This window comes from Bos indicus, chromosome 13, assembly GCF_029378745.1.
Source record: "Bos indicus isolate NIAB-ARS_2022 breed Sahiwal x Tharparkar chromosome 13, NIAB-ARS_B.indTharparkar_mat_pri_1.0, whole genome shotgun sequence".
Lineage (NCBI taxonomy): Eukaryota > Metazoa > Chordata > Mammalia > Artiodactyla > Bovidae > Bos > Bos indicus.
In genome coordinates, this window is record NC_091772.1 from 25,599,868 (window position 1) to 25,621,042 (window position 21,175).

Below are 21,175 nucleotides of genomic sequence, written 5' to 3' on the forward strand. Positions count from 1 at the left end.
CAGAGGATGAGATGGTTGGATGGCATCACCAACTCAATGGACATGAGTTTGAGCAAACTCCAGGAGATAGTGATAGACAGGGAAGCCTGGTATGCTGCAATCCATGGGGTCAAAAAGAGTCGGACACAACTTAGTGACGGAACAATGAACAACAAAGTCTCAGTATCAGAAGGACTAAGAAAGTGACATCAACTAACCAACATTACAAGGCACTTAAATCTCACAGCTACCACTATTTACGGCAAAATCAAATTCTCTGTTTCCTTTACCTTTCTTAGGCAGCTCTTCAACCTTTTATCTCTTCTTCAATCTTGCATAGTCATCATTCCAGACATTCCTACCCTTTACTCCCCCTTTCCTGCTCCTTTTTCCTTCCATTTTTCTCTGTTGCTCCCTACAGTGGCCATTAATTAGAAATATATATATATATATATTCCAATATACATACAAAATTTTTTTCGTTTACTCCACATTTTTAATGGGATGGCTGGTTGGCATCACCAACTCTATGGACACGATTTTGAGAAAGCTCCAGAAGTTGGTGATGGACGGGGAAGCCTGGCATGCTATAGTCCATGGGGTTGCAAAGAGTCGGACACAACTGAGCAACTAAACAGAACTGACATTCTTAATACAGCTTTAGAATGACTAGTTTTAAAAGCTGATGCATTGAATGTTGTATCAAATCCCTCAGCACAATGTGAGTGGTAAGGGCAGAGACTTCAGAGTTTGACCAACCCCCATCCTTCTCCCCATGCTTACATCCCATTCTGCCTGGCAGCTTCTAGGCTGTGTGGCTGGCCATTTAACCCCTATTTCATCTGTTTCCTCACCTGTAAAATGGGAATATGAAAATAATATCATCTGTGAAGTCAGACCCCAAAGACTATACACTATAGTGAAAGTGAAGTTGCTCAGTCGTGTCCAATTCTTTGCAACCCCATGGACAACAGGCTCCTCCGTCCATGGGATTTTCTAGGCAAGAATACTGGAGTGGGTTGCCTTTTCCTTCTCTAGGGAACTTCTCGACCCAGGGATCGAACCCAGGTCTCCTGCATTGTAGACAGATGCTTTACCGTCTGAGCCACCATTCCATTATATAGGGACAGAAATTAGATCAGTGGTTTCCAGAGAATGTGAACTGCAGCAAGGAACTGACCCCAGAGGGACATGAATGAGTTTTTAGGATGAGGGACATGTTCTATATTGTCATGATGGTTACATGATCAGATGAATTTTTCAAAATCCAAAATCCCTTAAATTGTATGCTTTATGAAGTGAATTTCTGTAGACAAATTATACTTCCATAAGCCTTTACATTTTTTAAATAAATTTTAAAAAGAAAATAATATCATCTCTGTAGAAGAATTAAAGGAGGTTAACAACATAAAGTGCCTGACACCTACTAACTAAGTGGTCGCTAAATGTTATCTTATTTTTATCTCTAACAAAATATCGAGCTCTTGGAACATTTTTTTCAGCATTTTTGAGCCCTGCTATTGAAAGTCTGGTCACAGGGGCACATGGGATATTTTTTTATCTCTTCTGCCTTCTGCCAATAATTCTGAGAGTTCCAATTATAGGTCAGCAGTTCTCAGACACTGCTGGTGAAATGCAGAAATGATCTGCTTGGACTTCTCCTAACAACAGTTAAGAGGCCTCTGTACGTGGATTTTCAGCTCCCCTGGTTTCACCTGTAAGCTCTAGCTGTGGAGAATCAGCCATCGGTGCATCTTGGCAACGTCACTTGTATCCCCTGAACACAGACGTGTTTCTTCTAATTCTACGTTCACCCTGCCCGACAGCTAGCTTCTTCCAGCTGGAATCACCTACACATCTCCAGGCCCAGGCCATCTGCATAGAAGTGGGCAGTTAGCACACCACAGGCTACAAAGAAGGCTGAATGGAGGTCAAGCCAAGAGAAAAGGCCACTGACACTAGCAGCCTTGCAAGGCAAAATCCTCAGGGTCCTTAACCTGAAGTCCTCGTTTTCAGGCTACCTAAATTAAAATAATAAAAATTAAAGATGTTTCCAGTTTTTCCTTCTATGTTAATAACGAAGCATAAAACAAGGAAAGTTGAGCTCTTGTTCTTCACGTTCAGGTATTCTAGATTAACTGGTCTCTTATCCAGTGATTAAAAGGAAGCACTTAATCCCTTAGAACTCTACTATAAATATAAGTATTTAAATGGGGCTTTGCTAGTGGCTCAGTGATAAAGAAACCACTTGCCACTGCGAAAGATGAGGGTTTGATCCCTGGTCAGGGAAGATCACCTGTAGGAAACAATGGCAACCCACTCCAGTATTCTTGCCTGGAGAACCCCAAGGACAAAGGAGCCTGGCAGGCTACAGTCCATGTAGTTGCAAGGAGTCGGACACGACTGAGCAACTAACACACACACACACAATGTAAATAATATTTAAAGAAAAGCAGTTAAACTAAGCATCTCCTTAAAAAAAACAAGTAAACAAAAACCAGCTTTAGGGCTTCCCCAGGGGCTCAATGGTAGAGTCCACTTGCCAATACAGGAGACGCACGTTCAATCCCTGATCCAGGAAGACCCCACGTGCCACAACTACTGAGCCTGTGCTCTAGAGCTCGCGCTCCACAAGAGAAGCCACTGCACTGAGAAGCCCGCTCGCTGCAACTGGACAAAACCCACGCAGCAACGAAGACCCAGTGCGGTCAACACTTAACAATAACAATAAAAACAGCTTTAGCTCTTTCCAGGTGGAGCTTTAAAGTGCAGAAGAATCACTGGAGGGTCTTATTAAAATGAAATTCTTAAGTCTGGCAGGGCCCTGAAAGTCTGAAAGTTTCCTACAAGCTTCTCTGAGAGCACAGACACTGAGGGCCTGTGGACCATACAGAGTAGCTTAAGTGTCAAAAGGCCTATTTCCCAATTCCTTCGGTTACCAAAGGAAAGCCTCCTTGGAGTGGTGTGAGAAGCAGCGACTGGTTCTAACAGCTCTAAGGAACAAAGTGAACCTTAGGCTACCAACTACTTCTTAATAATGGAGAGAGGCTCAAGGGAGAAGCAATACATTTTTCTAAAAATTTTTATAAAGTTCTCTGCCAGCCTCTCTTTCTGTCTTCCATTTTGTTTCATCATAGAAGGGAGGAAAACCTTAAGCCAGGATCCTCAGAATGACTTTCTCCTGGGTTCCAATTCAAGGAAACAATCCAGGATTCCTCTCTGGCTCTTCTTCCTTGAAATAGATTTATATATATATATATATATACACACACACACACACACACACATATATATATATCAACAGAATGACTATTCTGTGAAATAATAAAGTTTCTAATCATTCTTCTAATTTTCTTTCAAAGGAAAAAAAATGGATCTTCTTGGATGATATGATTATTTTCCCCTTCGTAACACTTATAACAAATTTGAACAGAACACTTCAGTGAGAAAGGGACAGGTGAGTAAAAACCTAAAGAAAGTGAGGCAGCAAACTCGGCACAGATCTTTGAGAAAAGCATTTCTGGAAGAGGGAATCAGATAGTCAGGGCAAAGGTCATGGGGTTGAAGTGCACAGAGCCCTGGGTGAGAAGGGGAACATCTGAGTGGAAATAGGGTTATGGTGACCACAGAGGAAGACACGCACACCACATAAGGCCCCAGGCTTTTCTGCTGAGTGATCTGGGCAGTCTTTGGGGACCCAGACCAGAAGAGAATAACTATAGACTTAGAACGTTATGAATAGAGTAACAACGTTCAGATGTTTAACAGGATCAGACTGGCTGCTGATCTGAATCCTACTGTGAGCTCTAAACGGACATACACAAAGAATGGCAAAGCCAGGATCTCCCATGCCTGGCGCTTCCGAGTTTTCCTTCAGAATGGTGCAATGTTATCAGTGGACTTGTGGGAAAATCCAGAACTAGGATGACAGGCTGTCATCAACACGAAGATTTAATACCCAACTCCTGCTATCTGTCTCTGCTGTTCACATTCAGCCCCAAGTTCTAAATGCTGATAAGAACATCTAAAATTTCTCATGTACCAACATGGAAAAAGAGAGAAAAAAACACAGGATTCTTCCCTTCCGAATGCTGTTGTTGACATTAACAGTACTGCTGTCTATAAAATTTAAAACGTCACTCATCTCTCACAAAGCTTAAGAATACTTTGCTAAGATCTTCTTAATCCAAAATGCATTTTGTTAAAGTTATGCATCACTCTGACCCAATAATTTCACGTCTGAGATCGTATCCAATGAAAACGATCCTAAACAGGAAAATAAATTTGAATCACAGAAATATTCACCATACTTTATTTCCAATGGCAAAAAAACAGAAGCAATTTACATCTCCAACAACAGATAAACAATTATATTATTTATATATATAAAATATTAAATGTTACAAATGCATGTGTGTGTATATATGTGTATATATATACACACATACATATATGTGTGTGTGTATATATATATATATCCATCCTCTGGCTAGAATATTCTACAGCCATTAAAAATGATACCACACATACACAAAAAACGACATCCCAACAAGATAAAATGTGCATATTATGCTTACAACTTATAAAATGCCCCTCACACACAGAGGGAGAAAACACTGTGCATAGGAAAAAGAAAGCTGGCAGCAAACACATCAAAGTATCAACAGGAATTGTACTGAACTAAGTAAATCAACTCATACTTGCCAGTTTTTACACACGAGCATGCATTTTATTTACAGGTATTCTTTTTACAACTCTAAACGTTAGAGCCAAACATCCTGGAATGTGAAGTCAAGTGGGCCTTAGGAAGCATCACTATGAACAAAGCCAGTGGAGGTGATGGAATTCCAGTTGAGCTATTCCAAATCCTGAAAGATGATGCTGTGAAAGTGCTGCACTCAGTATGCCAGCAACTTTGGAAAACTCAGCAGTGGCCACAGGACTGCAAAAGGTCAGTTTTCATTCCAATCCCAAAGAAAGGCAATGCCAAAGAATGCTCAAACTACCCCACAATTGCACTCATCTCACATGCTAGTAAAGTAATGCTCAAAATTCTCCAAGCCAGGCTTCAGCAATACGTGAACCGTGAACTTCCAGATGTTCAAGCTGGTTTTAGAAAAGGCAGAGGAACCAGAGATCAAATTGCCAACATCCACTGGATCATGGAAAAAGCAAGAGTTCCAGAAAAACATCTATTTCTACTTTCTTGACTATGCCAAAGCCTTTGACTGTGTGGAACACAATAAACTGTGGAAAATTCTGAAAGAGATGGGAATACCAGACCACCTGATCCGCCTCTTGAGAAACCTGTATGCAGGTCAGGAAGCAACAGTTAGAACTGGACATGGAACAACTGGTTCTAAATAGGAAAAGGAGTACGTCAAGGCTGTATATTTTCACCCTGCTTATTTAACTTCTATGCAGAGTACATCATGAGAAACGCTGGGCTGGAAGAAGCACAAGCTGGAATCAAGATTGCTGGGAGAAATATCAATAACCTCAGATATGCAGATGACACCACCCTTATGGCAGAAAGTGAAGAGGAACTAAAAAGCCTCTTGATGAAAGTGAAAGTAGAGAGTGAAAAAGTTGGCTTAAAGCTCAACATTCAGAAAACTAAGATCATGGCATCTGGCCCCATCATTTCATGGCAAATAGATGGGGAAACAGTGGAAACAGTGTCAGACTTTATTTTTGGGGGCTCCAAAATCACTGCAGATGGTGACTGCAGCCATGAAATTAAAAGACACTTACTCCTTGGAAGGACAGTTATGACCAACCTAGATAGCATATTCAAAAGCAGAGACATTATTTTGCCAACAAAGGTCCGTCTAGTCAAGGCTGTGGTTTTCCCAGTAGTCATGTATGGATGTGAGAGTTGGACTGTGAAGAAAGCTGAGCACTGAGGAATTGATGCTTTTGAGCTATGGTGTTGGAGAAGACTCTTGAGAGTCCCTTGGACTGCAAGGAGATCCAACCAGTCCATCCTAAAGGAGATCAGTCCTGGGTGTTCATTGGAAGGACTGATGCTAAAGCTGAAACTCCAGTACTTTGGCCACCTCATGCAAAGAGTTGACTCATTGGAAAAGACTCTGATGCTGGGAGGGATTGGGGGCAGGAGGAGAAGGGGACGACAGAGGATGAGATGGCTGGATGGCATCACTGACTCACTGGATGTGAGTCTGAGTGAACTCCAGGAGTTGGTGATGGACAGGGAGGCCTGGAGTGCTGTGATTCATGGGGTCGCAAAGAGTCCGCTGTAGTCCATGGAGTCGCGAACAGTCGGATACGACTGAACAACTTCAATTTCACTTTTCACTTTCACGCATTGGAGAAGGAAATGGCAACCCACTCCAGTGTTCTTGCCTGGAGAATCCCAGGTACGGAGGAGCCTGGTGGGCTGCCGTTTATGAGGTCGCAGAGTCGGACACGACTGAAGCGACTTAGCAGCAGCAGCAGCAGCAGCAGCAGCAGCAGCAAAGAGTCAGACGTGACTGAACTGAACTGAACTGAAACATTAAATTAATGGAGCCCCCTTACTCCCGTCTTTTTATTTTCAATATAAATCTCCCAGAGCATCACCTCTAGGTACACTGTATCAAGCCAGAATACATTAATGACAGCAAGTATGTACCGAGTGGTTACCCACGCACTGTGTGAAGTAGTGCACCCAGCTTACCTCATGAACCGTCACAGCGCTCCATGACGCAGGTACTATTAGAAAAGGAAGCAGAGGTGAGTGAGTGAAGCCGGAGACACACAGAACCAGCTCCTCCCTCATCCTGCCTTTTCATTCACTCCTCTCCTCTCCCACACTCCCTACTAACACCCCAAGCTTCCAAAGGTGTTCAGCAGCATCCCTGGGCAGCTTAGCTTCATAATAAAACTCAAATAAATCCAGCCATTGCCCTAAGTCTTTCTCTAAGTCAGAAGTTACATATTGAAAGCTGAGAGCCACATCGACCACAGATACGTTTTGCATAGGTCTCAGTGTTTTGAAAAATCTGAATCAGTCAACATTTTTTAAATTAGCATGAATTGCGCACAAAAATGCAAAATTTTAGTTTCTCTTGAAAACTCATTGATGTGACAACAATAGGTCCAACAAGGTATCCATCTCCTGAAGCTGAATCCCCAGTTAGCCACAGTCTCCTCCAGGCCCAGGCGTCCTCTACTTGACTCTCCCCAGCTGCCTTTACCCTTTCATGGAAACTGTCTAGACCCCAAAGCATCGAGCTGACGACTTCCACCAAAAACTTTAGGTGGTGACATAAAAGCCACAGCAGTGGTCACATGCCAGTTTTACTTCAATCTGTGCTGCGCTTAGTTGTTCAGTCATGTCTGACTCTTTGCAACCCTGTGGACTGTAGCCTGCCAGGCTCCTGACCATGGGATTCTCCAGGCAGGAATACTGGAGTGGGTTGTCATGTCCTTTTCCAGGGGATCTTCCCAACTCAGGGATCGAACCCAGGTCTCCCGCACTGCAGCCGGATTCTTTACCATCTGAACCACCAGGGAAGCCCTTCTTCATGCTAAGTTCTGCAAACTCTTCTTCTGAGACATGCTAGCAACTAAATGGCCTATTAACAGGTCTAAACCACACGGTAAGTAGCAGCAGCAATCCTGCAAAAGCCCAGGTCAACACACTTTCGGTTACTGACTTACTGGATCAACTTATCCCGTGATTCTTTTGCAGCCCAAATATTTCTTTAGGATTAATTACAATGAAGACGTCTTGACAAGGTCTTGGATCTCAAACTAGAAAGTTTTTTGATGATGAGACCAATAAATTTAGTGATGGGGCAAACTGGTGACTAAACACTCTTTTTTTTTAATGTAAAGTTTCAGCTCTGGTAAGCTCCTGACATTATGAATTTTACATGCTAAGATAATTGCAGTATCTATCTTCTTTTATTCTCTAGTAGCCATTTGAAATCCGTATTTTTACGGTAATGTAAATCCATTAGGGAAAGAACTAGAAAGTGCATTGAGGGATCAATCTCTTGCTGGAAGAAATGTAGACTAAATGACCTTCTCCATCTCTAATGTCTCTGATACATTAGTCTATTGCTCCCAACATAAACCATGAAAATATCTTCCCACCATTCCAGAACAAAAAGAATAGGATATAAAGAAAGGTACAGAGACCCAAAGTCCCACTTGGAACTAAGTTCATGTTTCATAAACTTCCATTAATGCAATGTTTATGGGGGACTAAGAAATGACAGAGGGTGTACGTGTGTGGGGGTGGGGGAGGGGATTGGTACATATATCATTCACTGCTTTCAATATTTTAAATTCAGTTTTGCTTCTATTAATAAATTTGAAACAATACTAAGGAACTTTTAAAATAACAAAGACAAAAATCCACAGTGATGAATGATTCTATGAGGTAAATAATTCATAAGATTCACTGATCACTGGAATAGAAGATATCAATAAGGCTTCTATTTTGTAACAGAAGCTATTATGCTAAATATGAACAATATTATTTATGAATTACAAAAGCAGACTTTACTTGATAATAATGTTGATTGAAGGTTGAAGGGAGAAACAACAGCTTTTGCTTCCTAGGGGAGAAAACTCAAAAGCATATGATAACTGCCATTAAAAAAAAAATACCTGGCAAAGTTTCTCTATCACAGAATAACTATTTTCTCAAAAGGCTATGTAGTAGACTAGTAACAGAATCCAAAAATAAACTTACATTTAATCCCAAAGTGAAAGAAATGAAGAACTATTATTTCATTAAAAATGAAAAACTAGTTAAAAAGCAACTCATTCCAAATCTTGCCAACCTTCTCATAGATATAATATTAAATGTCTCTAAAAAGTCTAAGATTCATCATGTCTCAATTCTATTGCTTTAATTTTTCCTAGTTTTATTTTTTCAGTAATTTGTTCTAACTTCCCCTCCCCCATGCTGAAAGCTTTCCAAATAAAGTCTCATCAGAGTTAACTCTTTTAGAGAAATTCAGATGATGAGAGTTGAGATACACCAAGCCAAACAAGTATTTCAAGAAAAAGTCATAGTCTAAAGATTACTTTTTCACTGTTAAAGGAAGACAGTGATTTCATAGCCAGCATTTTCACTGGCATTTTTTAAAATATATTGAAGCAATTTTGAATTAAAAAAGCAAATATATATACACATATCCAACAAACCTGACCACTCCATGCACAATAGAGATTGCACAATAAACTCCAGTTGTGGTTGATCATGCAGTCTAAGATCCTGAACTGGGCCATGATTGCCTGCAGCGCAGCCTGCGCGTCTTCTCTGACTCAGCTCCTGTTCCCGGAGCTCTGCAGAGATGCGACCGGCAAGGAGGATCTACCCCCCCCCTTTCCTGTCCAAGCAGCAATAGCTCACGGGCAGAACAACACCATCTTCCGAAAGACGCTACACTCACTCTGTTACATCAAGAAGGACAGCCTCTTCCGAAAGGTCTTATTCTATACTTATGATCACTTGCTTTTTAAAAAGATTACTGTTTTTTCCTTCTTTCTGGATATCACAGGCTCACATTTATACATTCACTGAAATCACAACTTGGGGAAAATGGCATAATCAAGCATGCCAGACTACATCCACGACAAGCCAGCTCCCGACACTAGGTTGAGGCAGCATCAACCTACTTCTCTGACCATTTCTTTCATGTTTTAAAAAAAGAAAAGCCTAGACTTTTAGTAAAACAGATATCATTTCAACTGCCGCTTACAAATGAATGAACAGGAGCTAACAGCTTAACTTTTGAGCCTCAACTCATTTGGCTGTAAAATGGAGACTATTTCAACACCTGCTCTCATGAGGTTTTCAATATGAAATAACATAGTATCTGTAACATACTTGAAACAGTCTCTAACAGACACCTAATAAATGATTGCTGATATTCAATCGCTCAGTTATGTCCGACTCTTTGTGATCCCACAGATTGTAGCCCGCCAGGCTCCTCTGTCCATGGGACTTTCCAGGTAAGAATACTGGAGTAGGATGCCATTTCCTTCTTCATAAATGATTACCACTATTCTTAAGATGGGCTTCCTTCCTGTCTCAATTAGAATTCTACCTCTCATATCTTATACTATCCTAAATGATGTTATCCTTCATGATTTTCATTATGAATTACTTCCAAACTTCTCTTCAACCCTACCCTCTCTCCCAAGCTCCCAATCTATGTGTCTGAATTCTCACTAAGTACACGCACCTACAAACCTTTAGACCACATGTCCAAAATGGAACTGGTCTTCCCTTTCACAACCTGTCCCTTTGCATAAAGGCTCACCGTAAGTTCCCCTGGTCAGGCAAACAGAAACCAGAGTCCTCCCAACTCCCTCTTCCTTACTTCTCACGTACGGTGACCAACTTCTAGCACTTCGAGTAAAATCTATAGTGAATCTCGCTTTTCCATTCCCACTGTCACTGCCTATATTGAGACTCTCATCAGCTTGCTCCTGGACTTCCACAAGTGCCTCCAGCTGATCTCCCAAACATTCTTTCTCACTGCTTCTGGGATCTTCTGGGATCATGCCCACAGAGGACCACCTAAAGAATCTTTGAAAAAGCCTTCAATGCAAATAAGTTCAAAAAGCCAGGTGAAACAAAGTTGCGAGGTTATTCAGAGTCTAAGTAGGAAGGTCAGATTCAAAGGCCTCAGAATCTAAAAAGTGAGGCTGTGGGAAGGCTTATTTTTAACCAGTTCTTTTCAACCTTTAGCTGGTTTGTCCTTCTCTCTTTCCTTCCTCTTTCAGTTCAGTTCAGTTCAGTTCAGTCACTCAGTCGTGTCCGACTCTTTGCGACCCCATGAATCGCAGCACGCCAGGCCTCCCTGTCCATCACCAACTCCCGGAGTTCACCCAGACTCACATCCATCGAGTCAGTGATGCCATCCAGCCATCTCATCCTCTGTCATCCCCTTCTCCTCCTGCCTCCAGTCCCTCCCAGCATCAGAGTCTTTTCCAATGAGTCAACTCTTCACATGAGGTGGCCAAAGTACTGGAGTTTCAGCTTTAGCATCATTCCTTCCAAAGAAATCCCAGGGCTGATCTCCTTCAGAATGGACTGGTTGGATCTCCTTGCAGTCCAAGGGACTCTCAAGAGTCTTCTCCAACACCACAGTTCAAAAGCAAGAACTTCCTGATGTTCAAGCTGGTTTTAGAAAAGGCAGAGGAACTAGAGATCAAATTGCCAACATCCACTGGATCACGGAAAAAGCAAGAGTTCCAGAAAAACATCTATTTCTGCTTTCTTGACTATGCCAAAGCCTTTGACTGTGTGGAACACAATAAACTGTGGAAAATTCTGAAAGAGATGGGAATACCAGACCACCTGACCTGCCTCTTGAGAAATCTGTATGCAGGTCAGGAAGCAACAGTTAGAACTGGACATGGAACAATAGACTGGTTCCAAATAGGAAAAGGAGTACGTCAAAGCTGTATATTGTCACCCTGCTTATTTAACTTCTATGCAGAGTACATCATGAGAAACGCTGGGCTGGAAGAAGCACAAGCTGGAATCAAGATTGCCAGGAGAAATATCAATAACCGCAGATACGCAAATGACACCACCCTTATGGCAGAAAGTAAAGAGGAATTCAAAAGCCTCTTGATGAAAGTGAAAGAGGAGAGTGAAAAAGTTGGCTTAAAGCTCAACATTCAGAAAACGAAGATCATGGCATCCAGTCCCATCACTTCATGGGAAATAGATGGGGAAACAGTGGAAACAGTGTCAGACTTTATTTTTTGGGGCTCCAAAATCACTGCAGATGGTGACTGCAGCCATGAAATTAAGACACTTACTCCTTGGAAGGAAAGTTATGACCAACCTAGATAGCATATTCAAAAGCAGAGACATTACTATTTTCCAGAGTTTGCTCAAATTCCTGCCCACTGAGTTGGTGATGCCATCCAAATCTCTTATCCTCTGTCATCCCCTTCTCCTCCTTCCATCAATCTTTCCCAGCATCAAGGTCTTTTCCAATGAGTCAGATCTTCACATCAGGTGGCTCAAGTGTTGGAGCTTCAGCATCAGTCCTTCCAGTGAATATTCAGGGTTGATCTCCTTTAGGATTGACTGGTTTGATCTCCTTGCTGTCCAAGGGACTCTTCAAGGGTTTTCTCCAGCACCACAATTAGAAAACATCAATTATTCAGCACTCAGCCTTCTTTATGGTCCATCTCTCACATTCATACACAGTTTACAGTTCTAAAAAATCAGGCAATCTGGACCTATAATCTTATATTTACACTCCCAAAAGTCAAACAGATTTGGAAGTCAAAACATTTTTGCAACTCATTGATAGTGAAATCTGACCTGCCCCAACCTGACACAAATAAATATTCATACATTTTACAGCAGAAATGACTACTCTGATAGCTGCGGGCTGTCTCATAGCCTGCATCATCACACATTCCTAAAACCTGAAAACTTCTGAATTCTGAAAAGCTCAAGGATTTTGGATGATGGATTATAGATCTGTACAAACAACGCTGGAAATAAAGGTAACAGGACAGCAAGGAGTTCAGAAGGGAAAAAAAAGGAACAACAGGGCAAGAAGAGTACAGAGCATAAGACCATCTCCCAGAACATCTTTTCTACCTACTGCAACGAAGGGGAGACAAAGCTTTCTAAGCAAGTATTTAAAATGTGAGCCAGCCCTGGAAGGAAGTGTGGGGTTTACATAAACGACGAGACATGGGGAAGGCATCTCAGGTAAAATGAACATGAACAAATTGAAAACATTTCAGATTCCACGTATCTTCAGGGGACAGCGGACCTGCCATTTGCTCTGAACATACGTTGCGCATGGGACAATAAGACATCACATGCGGAAGCACCTATACCTTAAATCCTAGCACAGCCACTGAGCTGTAAACGAACTGCAGGCTTTCTTCAGCAAAATATGTCTTATATATGACCAACTCCCACTCTGGAGAAAGGGTAAGCAGAAACTTAAAATACACAGAAAGTTCTCTTCCAAACCTTAGTCTTAAAAGACCATTCCTGAGACTCAATAAATTCAGCACATGGCTTTAGCTCAGGAATTTAATACACTGAAGCAACAGAAGAGGCCAGTCATCTGTGTACCATAAGCTGACACTTTAAAGACATAAAGTCATCGGGTTCTCTGGTTGCCAAGAGACAAAAGAGAGGGTTGACAAAATTTTCAAGCTGTCTATCAATCTGCCATTGAACTGTTTACCATTTAGCTAATGGAACACAAACTATTTCCATCTAGGTGAAACCAGTAGATCTCAATCAAAGTAGAGACTTTCTCCTTGAAATTTTTTTTCTTCCTTCTACTGAAGCTGTTATGGTCATATTAACACACTATCCATTAAATTTCTGTCTTCCCCTTTTGGTTGTGTAACCTTGGTGAAGTTAATTAGGCTCTCAGTACCTCCATTTCCACATGCTTAAAATGGATATAATAATAGTAGACATGTCATGGAGTTGTTTTGAGGAGTAAACAAGGTAAATGATCAGTATTATGGTAATTAGTAGGGGTTCAGTGTTCTCTCTGAAAACCCTAAAACATTTTCTGAAGTCTGCTTTGCTTCACTGTATGTTGTCTGCTGCTGCTGCTGCTAAGTCACTTCAGTCGTGTCCGACTCTGTGCAAACCCACAGACGGCAGCCCACCAGGCTCCCACGGACTGCAGCCCACCAGGCTCCACTGTCCCCGGGATTCTCCAGGCAAGAACACTGGAGTGGGTTGCCATTTCCTTCTCCAATGCAAGAAAGTGAAAAGTGAAAGTGAAGTCACTCCATCGTGTCCGACTCTTCGCGACCCCATGGACTGCAGCCTACCAGGCTCCTCCGTCCATGGGATTTTCCAGGCAAGAGTACTGTAGTGGGTTGCCATTGCCTTCTCCAGTATGTGTCTAGGAAACAGATTTACAGTCTAGCTCTTATAAACAGTATATCAAGATGAAATAAATATTTAGGTTAATGGAAAGAGCATAAATATCTAAATTCTAACAGGAATAAAAAATATTAAAAGGATGTGACACAAAACTGGAGACAAATAGATACACACTGTATGCTGGAAATCAAAGGACTACTAACTTTTTATTCTGATAGGCAAAATAAATAATAAACTATACAACCTCGTGGAGCTTCCCACGTGGCTCAGTTGTAAAGAATCCACCTGCCAATGCAAGAGACAAGGGTTCAGTCCCCGGGTTGGGAAGATCCCCTGGAGAAGGAAATAAATGGCAACTCATTCCAGTATTCTTGCCTGGGAAATTCGGTGGGCTGAGGAGCCTGGTGGGCTACAGTTCATGGGGTCGCAAAAAGGCAGACACAGCTGAACGACTAAACACCAGCAGTACCTCGATTCCCTAAGAGGAATCTGAGACTATGTTGGCAGACAAACAAATACATGCAGCTAATCTAAAAAAAAGACAAGACAAATTCACTTTTCCTGACCTTGCCTGTTCAGAGTATCTATAGAAAAGCAAAACCACACCATAAAACCCCAGCAGTTTTACAGGTTATAAAATAGTAGAGGAAGGAAATGAAGCAGAGATTAAATAAATGAAGGCAGCTACAAAACCAGAATACGTTAAGATATTTAACAAGGAGAATTATCTGATTTAACTCTTTTTAAAAGGAAAGCTTAAAAAAAAAATACTGTCACCAATATCACTGTTTCTCAGGGTCCTTAGGCCAATTGCTTGTGAGAATTCACAGATATTACAGGTTGACAAAAATTACTTGCTTACAGCTAGCTAGATCGAGCTTTTATAAAAAAATCAGATTCTTGTTACCAAATACACTAGAGGTCCTCTATGGAGAAGTTTAATGTCTCAAAAACAGTCTGAACTGGAAAGAAAAGCAGCAAAAATCAGTTCCAAACTCCAAGTTGTGTGTTTCATTCATACAATACATACGTCCTTACTCAGAAGCAATGGCAGAGGAAAATCTTAAATGGAAATTTATGTATAGACTGTCAAGTGCTTATTTTAGTATGACTTTTTCTTCATCTTTCGGTGGGTTTCCTCTTTTATCTTTCTCTCACACTCTGCCTCTGCCATCCTGTTCGCTCTGCCTGCAACATTCTGCCACCACCTGCTTCAGAAATTTCTGCGTGTCCTTTAAGACTCTACTCAAGGGCCACCATCTTCCCTCCATAAAAACTCAAAAGGTTGAGGTTCAGAGAGCTTCCAGGCTGGTGACCATATGCAGATTTGGGGAGAGTGGAGCACATGGAGAGGGGGTGGGCCCTCCACACTTCCCCCCACACCCTGCCCTGTATGTCCTTCCTAACTGGCTGTCCCATGTTACATAAAACCCATGATCCAGTAAGTAGTATGTTTTTCTGAGTTCTGTGAGCCACTCTAGCAAATTAACTGAACCCAAGGAAGGGGTCATTGGAACCAACAATCTAAGTCAGTAGGTTAAAAACTCAGGTGGCAACCTAGACTTGCAATTGGACGCTGAAGTTGCACAAGGTAGGGAGGCGGTGGGGCAGGAACGGGGAAGTTTTGAGGGACTGAGCCCTTAACCTGGAGGATCTGATTCTATATCTGGGTAGACAGCATCCGATTAAGTTGAATTGTAGGACTCTCAATTCTCTGATATCAGAGAATTGCTTGGTGAGGAAAACCCCACCATCACCACCCCCCAACACACACACATCCCCCTCTGAATCGGTGTCAGAATTTTACACAGACTTTTCCCATTTCATCTAAATTGTCAAATTCACTGGCATAAAGTTATTCAAATATTCCCTTTTTTATCTTTTTAATGTCTGTGGGCTCTGAATGGTGCCCCCCTTTTAATCCTGACATGGACACTTTATGTTTTTCCTCTTCATTCATTTATCCTGCGAACTGATTTCTGACATTCAAAATCCTTTTCACGGGTTACCAAAAGATGCCCGTCTTATCTGCTGTCAATTCAAAGCCAACGAGAAAAGACGAACTCTTTGCTTGCCAAATCCATACCAAACAAACACGTCACTGGAGTTTATAGAAATCAAGCATTTCTATAATAATCATTTTCTAAGCCATGTGTTTTTGGGTATCCTTATGCTTCCTGAATATATATATATATTTTAGGCTTTATATATCTGCCTTTTTCCTAGAGATCCCACTTGATCCAAACATAATGTTTGAGTAACTTATTTGAAAGTAATAGTTAGATACAAAGATTATGGTGATCAACTGAAAAGACAGCCAAGAATGGCAGCAGTAGCCAAGGATTAAACATGGAAAAATGATTCTCCTTCCAAATTCCTCTCCTGAACTGAAGAGAATTTGCATTCCTCCTTGGTCCAGAGCAGATGCAGTTACAGCTGCCATAAACGATGAAGTTCTGTCAATCTCAGTCTCAGCTAGGGATTGCAGTTCTGCTCACACCACTCCAGGATTCTTGCCTGTGAAATCCCATGGACAGAGCAGTCTGGCGAGTTACAGTCCACGGGGTCACAAAAGAGTCGGACAGGTCTTAGGAACTAAACGACGACATATTTAACATTTGCTAAGGGGGAAGATTTTTTATATTAAGTAGGCTTCACACATGTTGCAATAATACCAACAATAATAAAGAGTGACTTAGTGTTAGTTGCTCAGTCGTTTCCAATTCTTTGTGATCCCATGGACCGACTGTGTAGCCTGTCAGCCTCCTCTGTCCATGGAATTCTCAAAGCAAGAATACTGGAGTAGGTTGCCATTCCCTTCTCCAGGGGATTCTTCTGACCCAGGGATCAAACTCAGGTCTCCCATCTTGCAGGCAGATTCCTTACCATCTGAGCCACCAAGAAGTCCCTTAATAAAGAGGGTGGGAGGAAAACTGGAGAGGTAAGGAATATGTTTATGGCCTTGATGGTGGGAATTGTTTCATAGGTGTATAACTTACCCTCAAATTCACTGAGTGTATACATTAAATATATACAGCATTTTACATGTCGATTGTACCTCGTTAAAGGGGTTTTCTAAAAAAAGAAATGGAGACATCTAAAATATTCAGACTCTGAAGTGTTTGTACATCTAAAAATATTACAACTGCAGGATTTTTAAAGACGCTACTCCTGGACCTCTGGGTAAAGAGCTTTATCTCTAAGTCAACTAGAGAAGGTAAGATTTTCTATTCGCTCTTAGTGGCACTGTCTCTACTTAGAAAGCACAAAAGAAATCTATTCACCACCTTCTTCTAGATTCACACCCACTTTTTTAGGTCCCTTGGTAAACAGAGCTTAAGACAGGGGGTCCAAACCAAGCATCACTGCCCAGAGGAAAGCGTCGCTTCTCCATACTTGTAAATGCCCTCAAGGGCATCAGTGTTCCCAAAGCTTCCCTTAATCCTTTGAATTCAAATCAGTCTCTCTTGAGAAGCCTATCAACCTTGATGATGCTCTCTGCATCTCTTCACTGGTCTCAGTCTGACTCTATGAGTAGCTTTTTGCTCCTTGTGCAATATCACTTTCACTGACTTCAAGAAATCCTGCTTCTTTTGCAGAATTGGCAGCTGGACTCTTGTTATTAGTTCAGATTGTCTTTGTAGCACACTATCCAAAGAATCTCACAAATCAGTGACATCAAAAGACAAGATGGATTCAATGGACAGACAGAACAGCCGTTGGTATTAAATGAGAAGGGTGTGTAAAGAGAAATTATCTGCTTAATGATTAGTTTATTATGATTTATGTTGGAATGATTTCTTAAACCCTTCACAATGTATACTTTGGTAAAGAAAGACATTTTTTTCTTTCACTGTTAACTTTTCCTATTCTTGATGAAGAGTTAATATAAACAAATGATTATAAGATGCAAGTGAAATCATTTTAATGGTTATTTGCTTAAAGAAAATATGCCTTCCTGGAACTGACATGAAACAAATAATTTTTATAATAAGTCTAAAAAGTAACAACAACAGTTTTGATATAAGCAGAGCTCTATCACTTTAAAATATTTAACTTTTCATTAAAGTATAACAACAACAGAAAGTATAACATACATACAAAAAAGTACACCTATTACTGTCAAATTTTAAAGTGCTCTTTTGACATGTTTACTTTATTTGAAAAGAATATTATTTTGTTATACTAATGACATATAGAAATACATTTGATTATATAAAGAAAGTGATTATAATTTTAAGATTGAAATATTCACTGATTTACAATCATTTAAATTTTCTCCCCATATTTTTATTATTTTCTTTATGTTGATTTCAATTTGGTCACAACAATTCTGAAATCAGGCTGCCCTAAGAACCCAGACCTTGAATGTCATTTTGTTTTGTTCTTCTCAAACTCAGAAGATCACCACGGGACTTTTTAAAAAGCAAAGGTTTGGGGGTCTCATCCCCAAGGATTCTGATTCATTAACATAATGATGGGGACAAGAACCTGTAGTTTGAAAGGTGGTCCAAGGGATTCTAATGATCATCCAGATTTGTCTGATTTAAATTCCTACCAAAGCAGGAGTCCCCTCTGTAATCCTGTAAAACAGAAGGTCATCCCACCTCTGTGAGAAACACATTCAATTTCAGTTAACTTCTAATTTAACAAAAATTTTTCTTCTGAATTCTGGAAATTGGCCTGTCTGTCTAACTGATCCTAGTTCTACTCATCATAGCCACATAAAACAAATCTAATCTCTCTTGAATATCTTTGTACAGTGCTTAAGAGTTTCTTTTCCTCCATTTATAAAATTGATTGTGTGTATATATATATATATTTCCCTTATAAGCAGAGGAGGGTTCTATAATGTAGTATTAAATGAAAAAATAAGTAAACTGAAAACAGTTTCCTAAAAACATCATAATAAAGATCTTATTTAACCTGGATGCCCAGAGTACTTCCTCTCCATCACATTTACTAAGTATTTAATGTTTCCAGAAATCAGTATGTAGAACCCAATGCAAATTCTTTTTTTCCAATGACTTTTCAAAATTTAATTTCAATGACTTTTTAAAATTTTATTTTATTGTTTTGGCCATGCCACACAACATGTGGGATCTTAGTTCCTCAACCAGGGATGAAACCCGAGCCCCCTGCCTTGGAAGCAGAGAGTCTTAACCACTAGACCACCAGGGAAGTCCCAACACAAATTCTTTTAAATATAGAATTTTTAGGAAAACACTGGGAATTAAAAACATCTAGATATCTCAAGGTTAAAAAAAAAAAAAGACTATTAATCCCCAAGATCATTCTAGCTCCTAATATTTAAGGATACTCTCCATTCTGAATAAGGAAAAAAATCAAGCGGTTCTTAAGAATATTAGTCCTGTCAAGATCTATTAAAGATTAATGAGGTGAACCAATCAGTGTAAGTCAAGCGACTATGTCTTCATTAGGTTATAAAAAGGAAAACGAATTTGTGGGATTGTAAACAGACTACATACATATCACCACCACTCATAACTATGCCAGGTGTCTATTCAGAACAGAGATAAGCCACCAGGGGAAAAGGCAATAAGTAACCAAGTCTGAATGAAGAACACGCCCAGTATCAAACAAAAGGAAGGCTCAACAGTAGCTGGCCTAAGGAAAAAAGGAAATACGCTCTTTAACTCACTGTTTTTTGATTACAGTTTTTCTGATCCACCTAAAAACTTTCCCCAAAATAGATGAATATTTCAGAAATATCCAATTTGGGTTCTAAATCCATTCTCTTATTCACAAATCTACACAGTGCAATTCTTTCCATGTTAACAGATAACTAGAAAAAAGAGGACTTCTAAAAAGCAATTTCCATCACACTAAACTTCTTAAACCTATAGTACAGAAATCAACTCACCTTTGGATTATCTTAGAGATACAAAAGGCTATCTTCCAGATTTTTTTGTGAAATTAATTATCTGCATAACTCAATTTTTTTTTAAGAATATGACAACTTAAAGTAAAAAATTATTTTGGTGGAAGCAATCCAAAACTGAGCTTTTGAGTGAAGACGTCTTCCTGCTTCAAACCAACAGAATATATAGATGGCTCATAATATTTTTAAGGCATTTAATGCCTTATGGTCAATTAAAATTAAATAAATACTAGGACAATCTAAGTCCAATATCCTTTCATTTTACTAATGTAATCACATCAACCAGAGAGAAAAACAAGTGCCTACCATATGGTCTTTCTGTAACAGAAAATAGCTGCATTTGATAACAGCATCTGTGCATCTCCATTCAGCACGGCCCATACTTAAATCAGCATGTTGTTAAATATAATAAGATGATGGGTCCCTTCACAAAGGAAAGAACAAAAGAAATTCAGTATCACGCTTGTATCAGATTCTGTGACCTAAAGAAATGAGGAAAGGGTTAGAGATTCTGTAAGCAAGGCACAAGGTCTTCATAAAATGTTTCCTTTGGAAGGACTGAATGCTACAAAACACCAACAATGTGTAGAGAGATCTTCTTAGACCTGGGCACCCAGCTCGGAGCTAGACATGACAGCTAGAGAGGGGTCCCACTCTATACCTCCAATTCTAGCCTTCTGTTGCTCCCACACTTCTTAATTCCAACAGGCTATACTTTTCACCAAAACTTGCAGTGTAAAGCTTCTGCTATACAATGGTGTTCCATCATTTAGATTCAGGTATATGAAGGAGCACACATTTCAAGTTAAGTAACAGTGTTATGTTATATTGTACTATCAGTAGCCTACAATGAATCTAGCTGACTTTAAAGAAGACATGTTTTCTTAAAAAATGTCTAAGTATTGTTTTGTGTAATGTGTATCCTTTTCAAAAAATGTCTAAGTATTATTTTAAGCAATGTAGCTTTGCTAGAAACCAGATTTTGACAAGACTGATAATATATTACCTATTTAAATCTGTAAATGCTATCTTTTTCATTGCAACTTTGGAATTAAAACAAAAAAGAGAAATTCCAAAAATAATACTATTCCAGTATACTCCCCACCCAGAATGAACAACTGTTAACATTTTGCCATCGTCAAAGTTGTGATCATTTTTAAAGTTGCAATGAAATGTTTATGACATCAAAAATATGAAAAGCATAAGGAGCATTCCTATACTGGCCAATTGTTTTAAAAAAGAAAACCTCAGACATACAGTTGGCCCATTGTATCTGAAGGTATTGCATCTGTGGATTCAATCAATGAACAAAGATATTCAGAAAAAAATTTTCCAGAAGGTTCTAAAAAGAAAACCTGAATGCGCTGCACACTGGCCACTATTTACATACCACTTACATTGTATGAGGTGCTATAAGTAATTGAGAGAGG

The 21,175-nt window shown here is 40.0% G+C and overlaps 1 protein-coding gene across 9 annotated transcripts in view; it reads right to left on the reverse strand.

Annotated features, from left to right (window-relative positions):
- ARHGAP21 (Rho GTPase activating protein 21) overlaps positions 1 to 21,175 on the reverse strand; it is a 130,160-nt gene that overhangs the window by 100,853 nt on the left and 8,132 nt on the right. Inside the window, exon 3 of one of the 9 annotated variants that reach the window (XM_070802086.1) lies at positions 20,052 to 20,169. The exons of the other annotated variants lie outside the window; for them this stretch is intronic. Coding sequence (XP_070658187.1) covers positions 20,052 to 20,126 — 75 coding nt within the window. The 5' untranslated portion in view covers positions 20,127 to 20,169. The remainder of the gene's footprint in view (positions 1 to 20,051; positions 20,170 to 21,175) is intronic. 9 annotated transcript variants of the gene reach the window in all.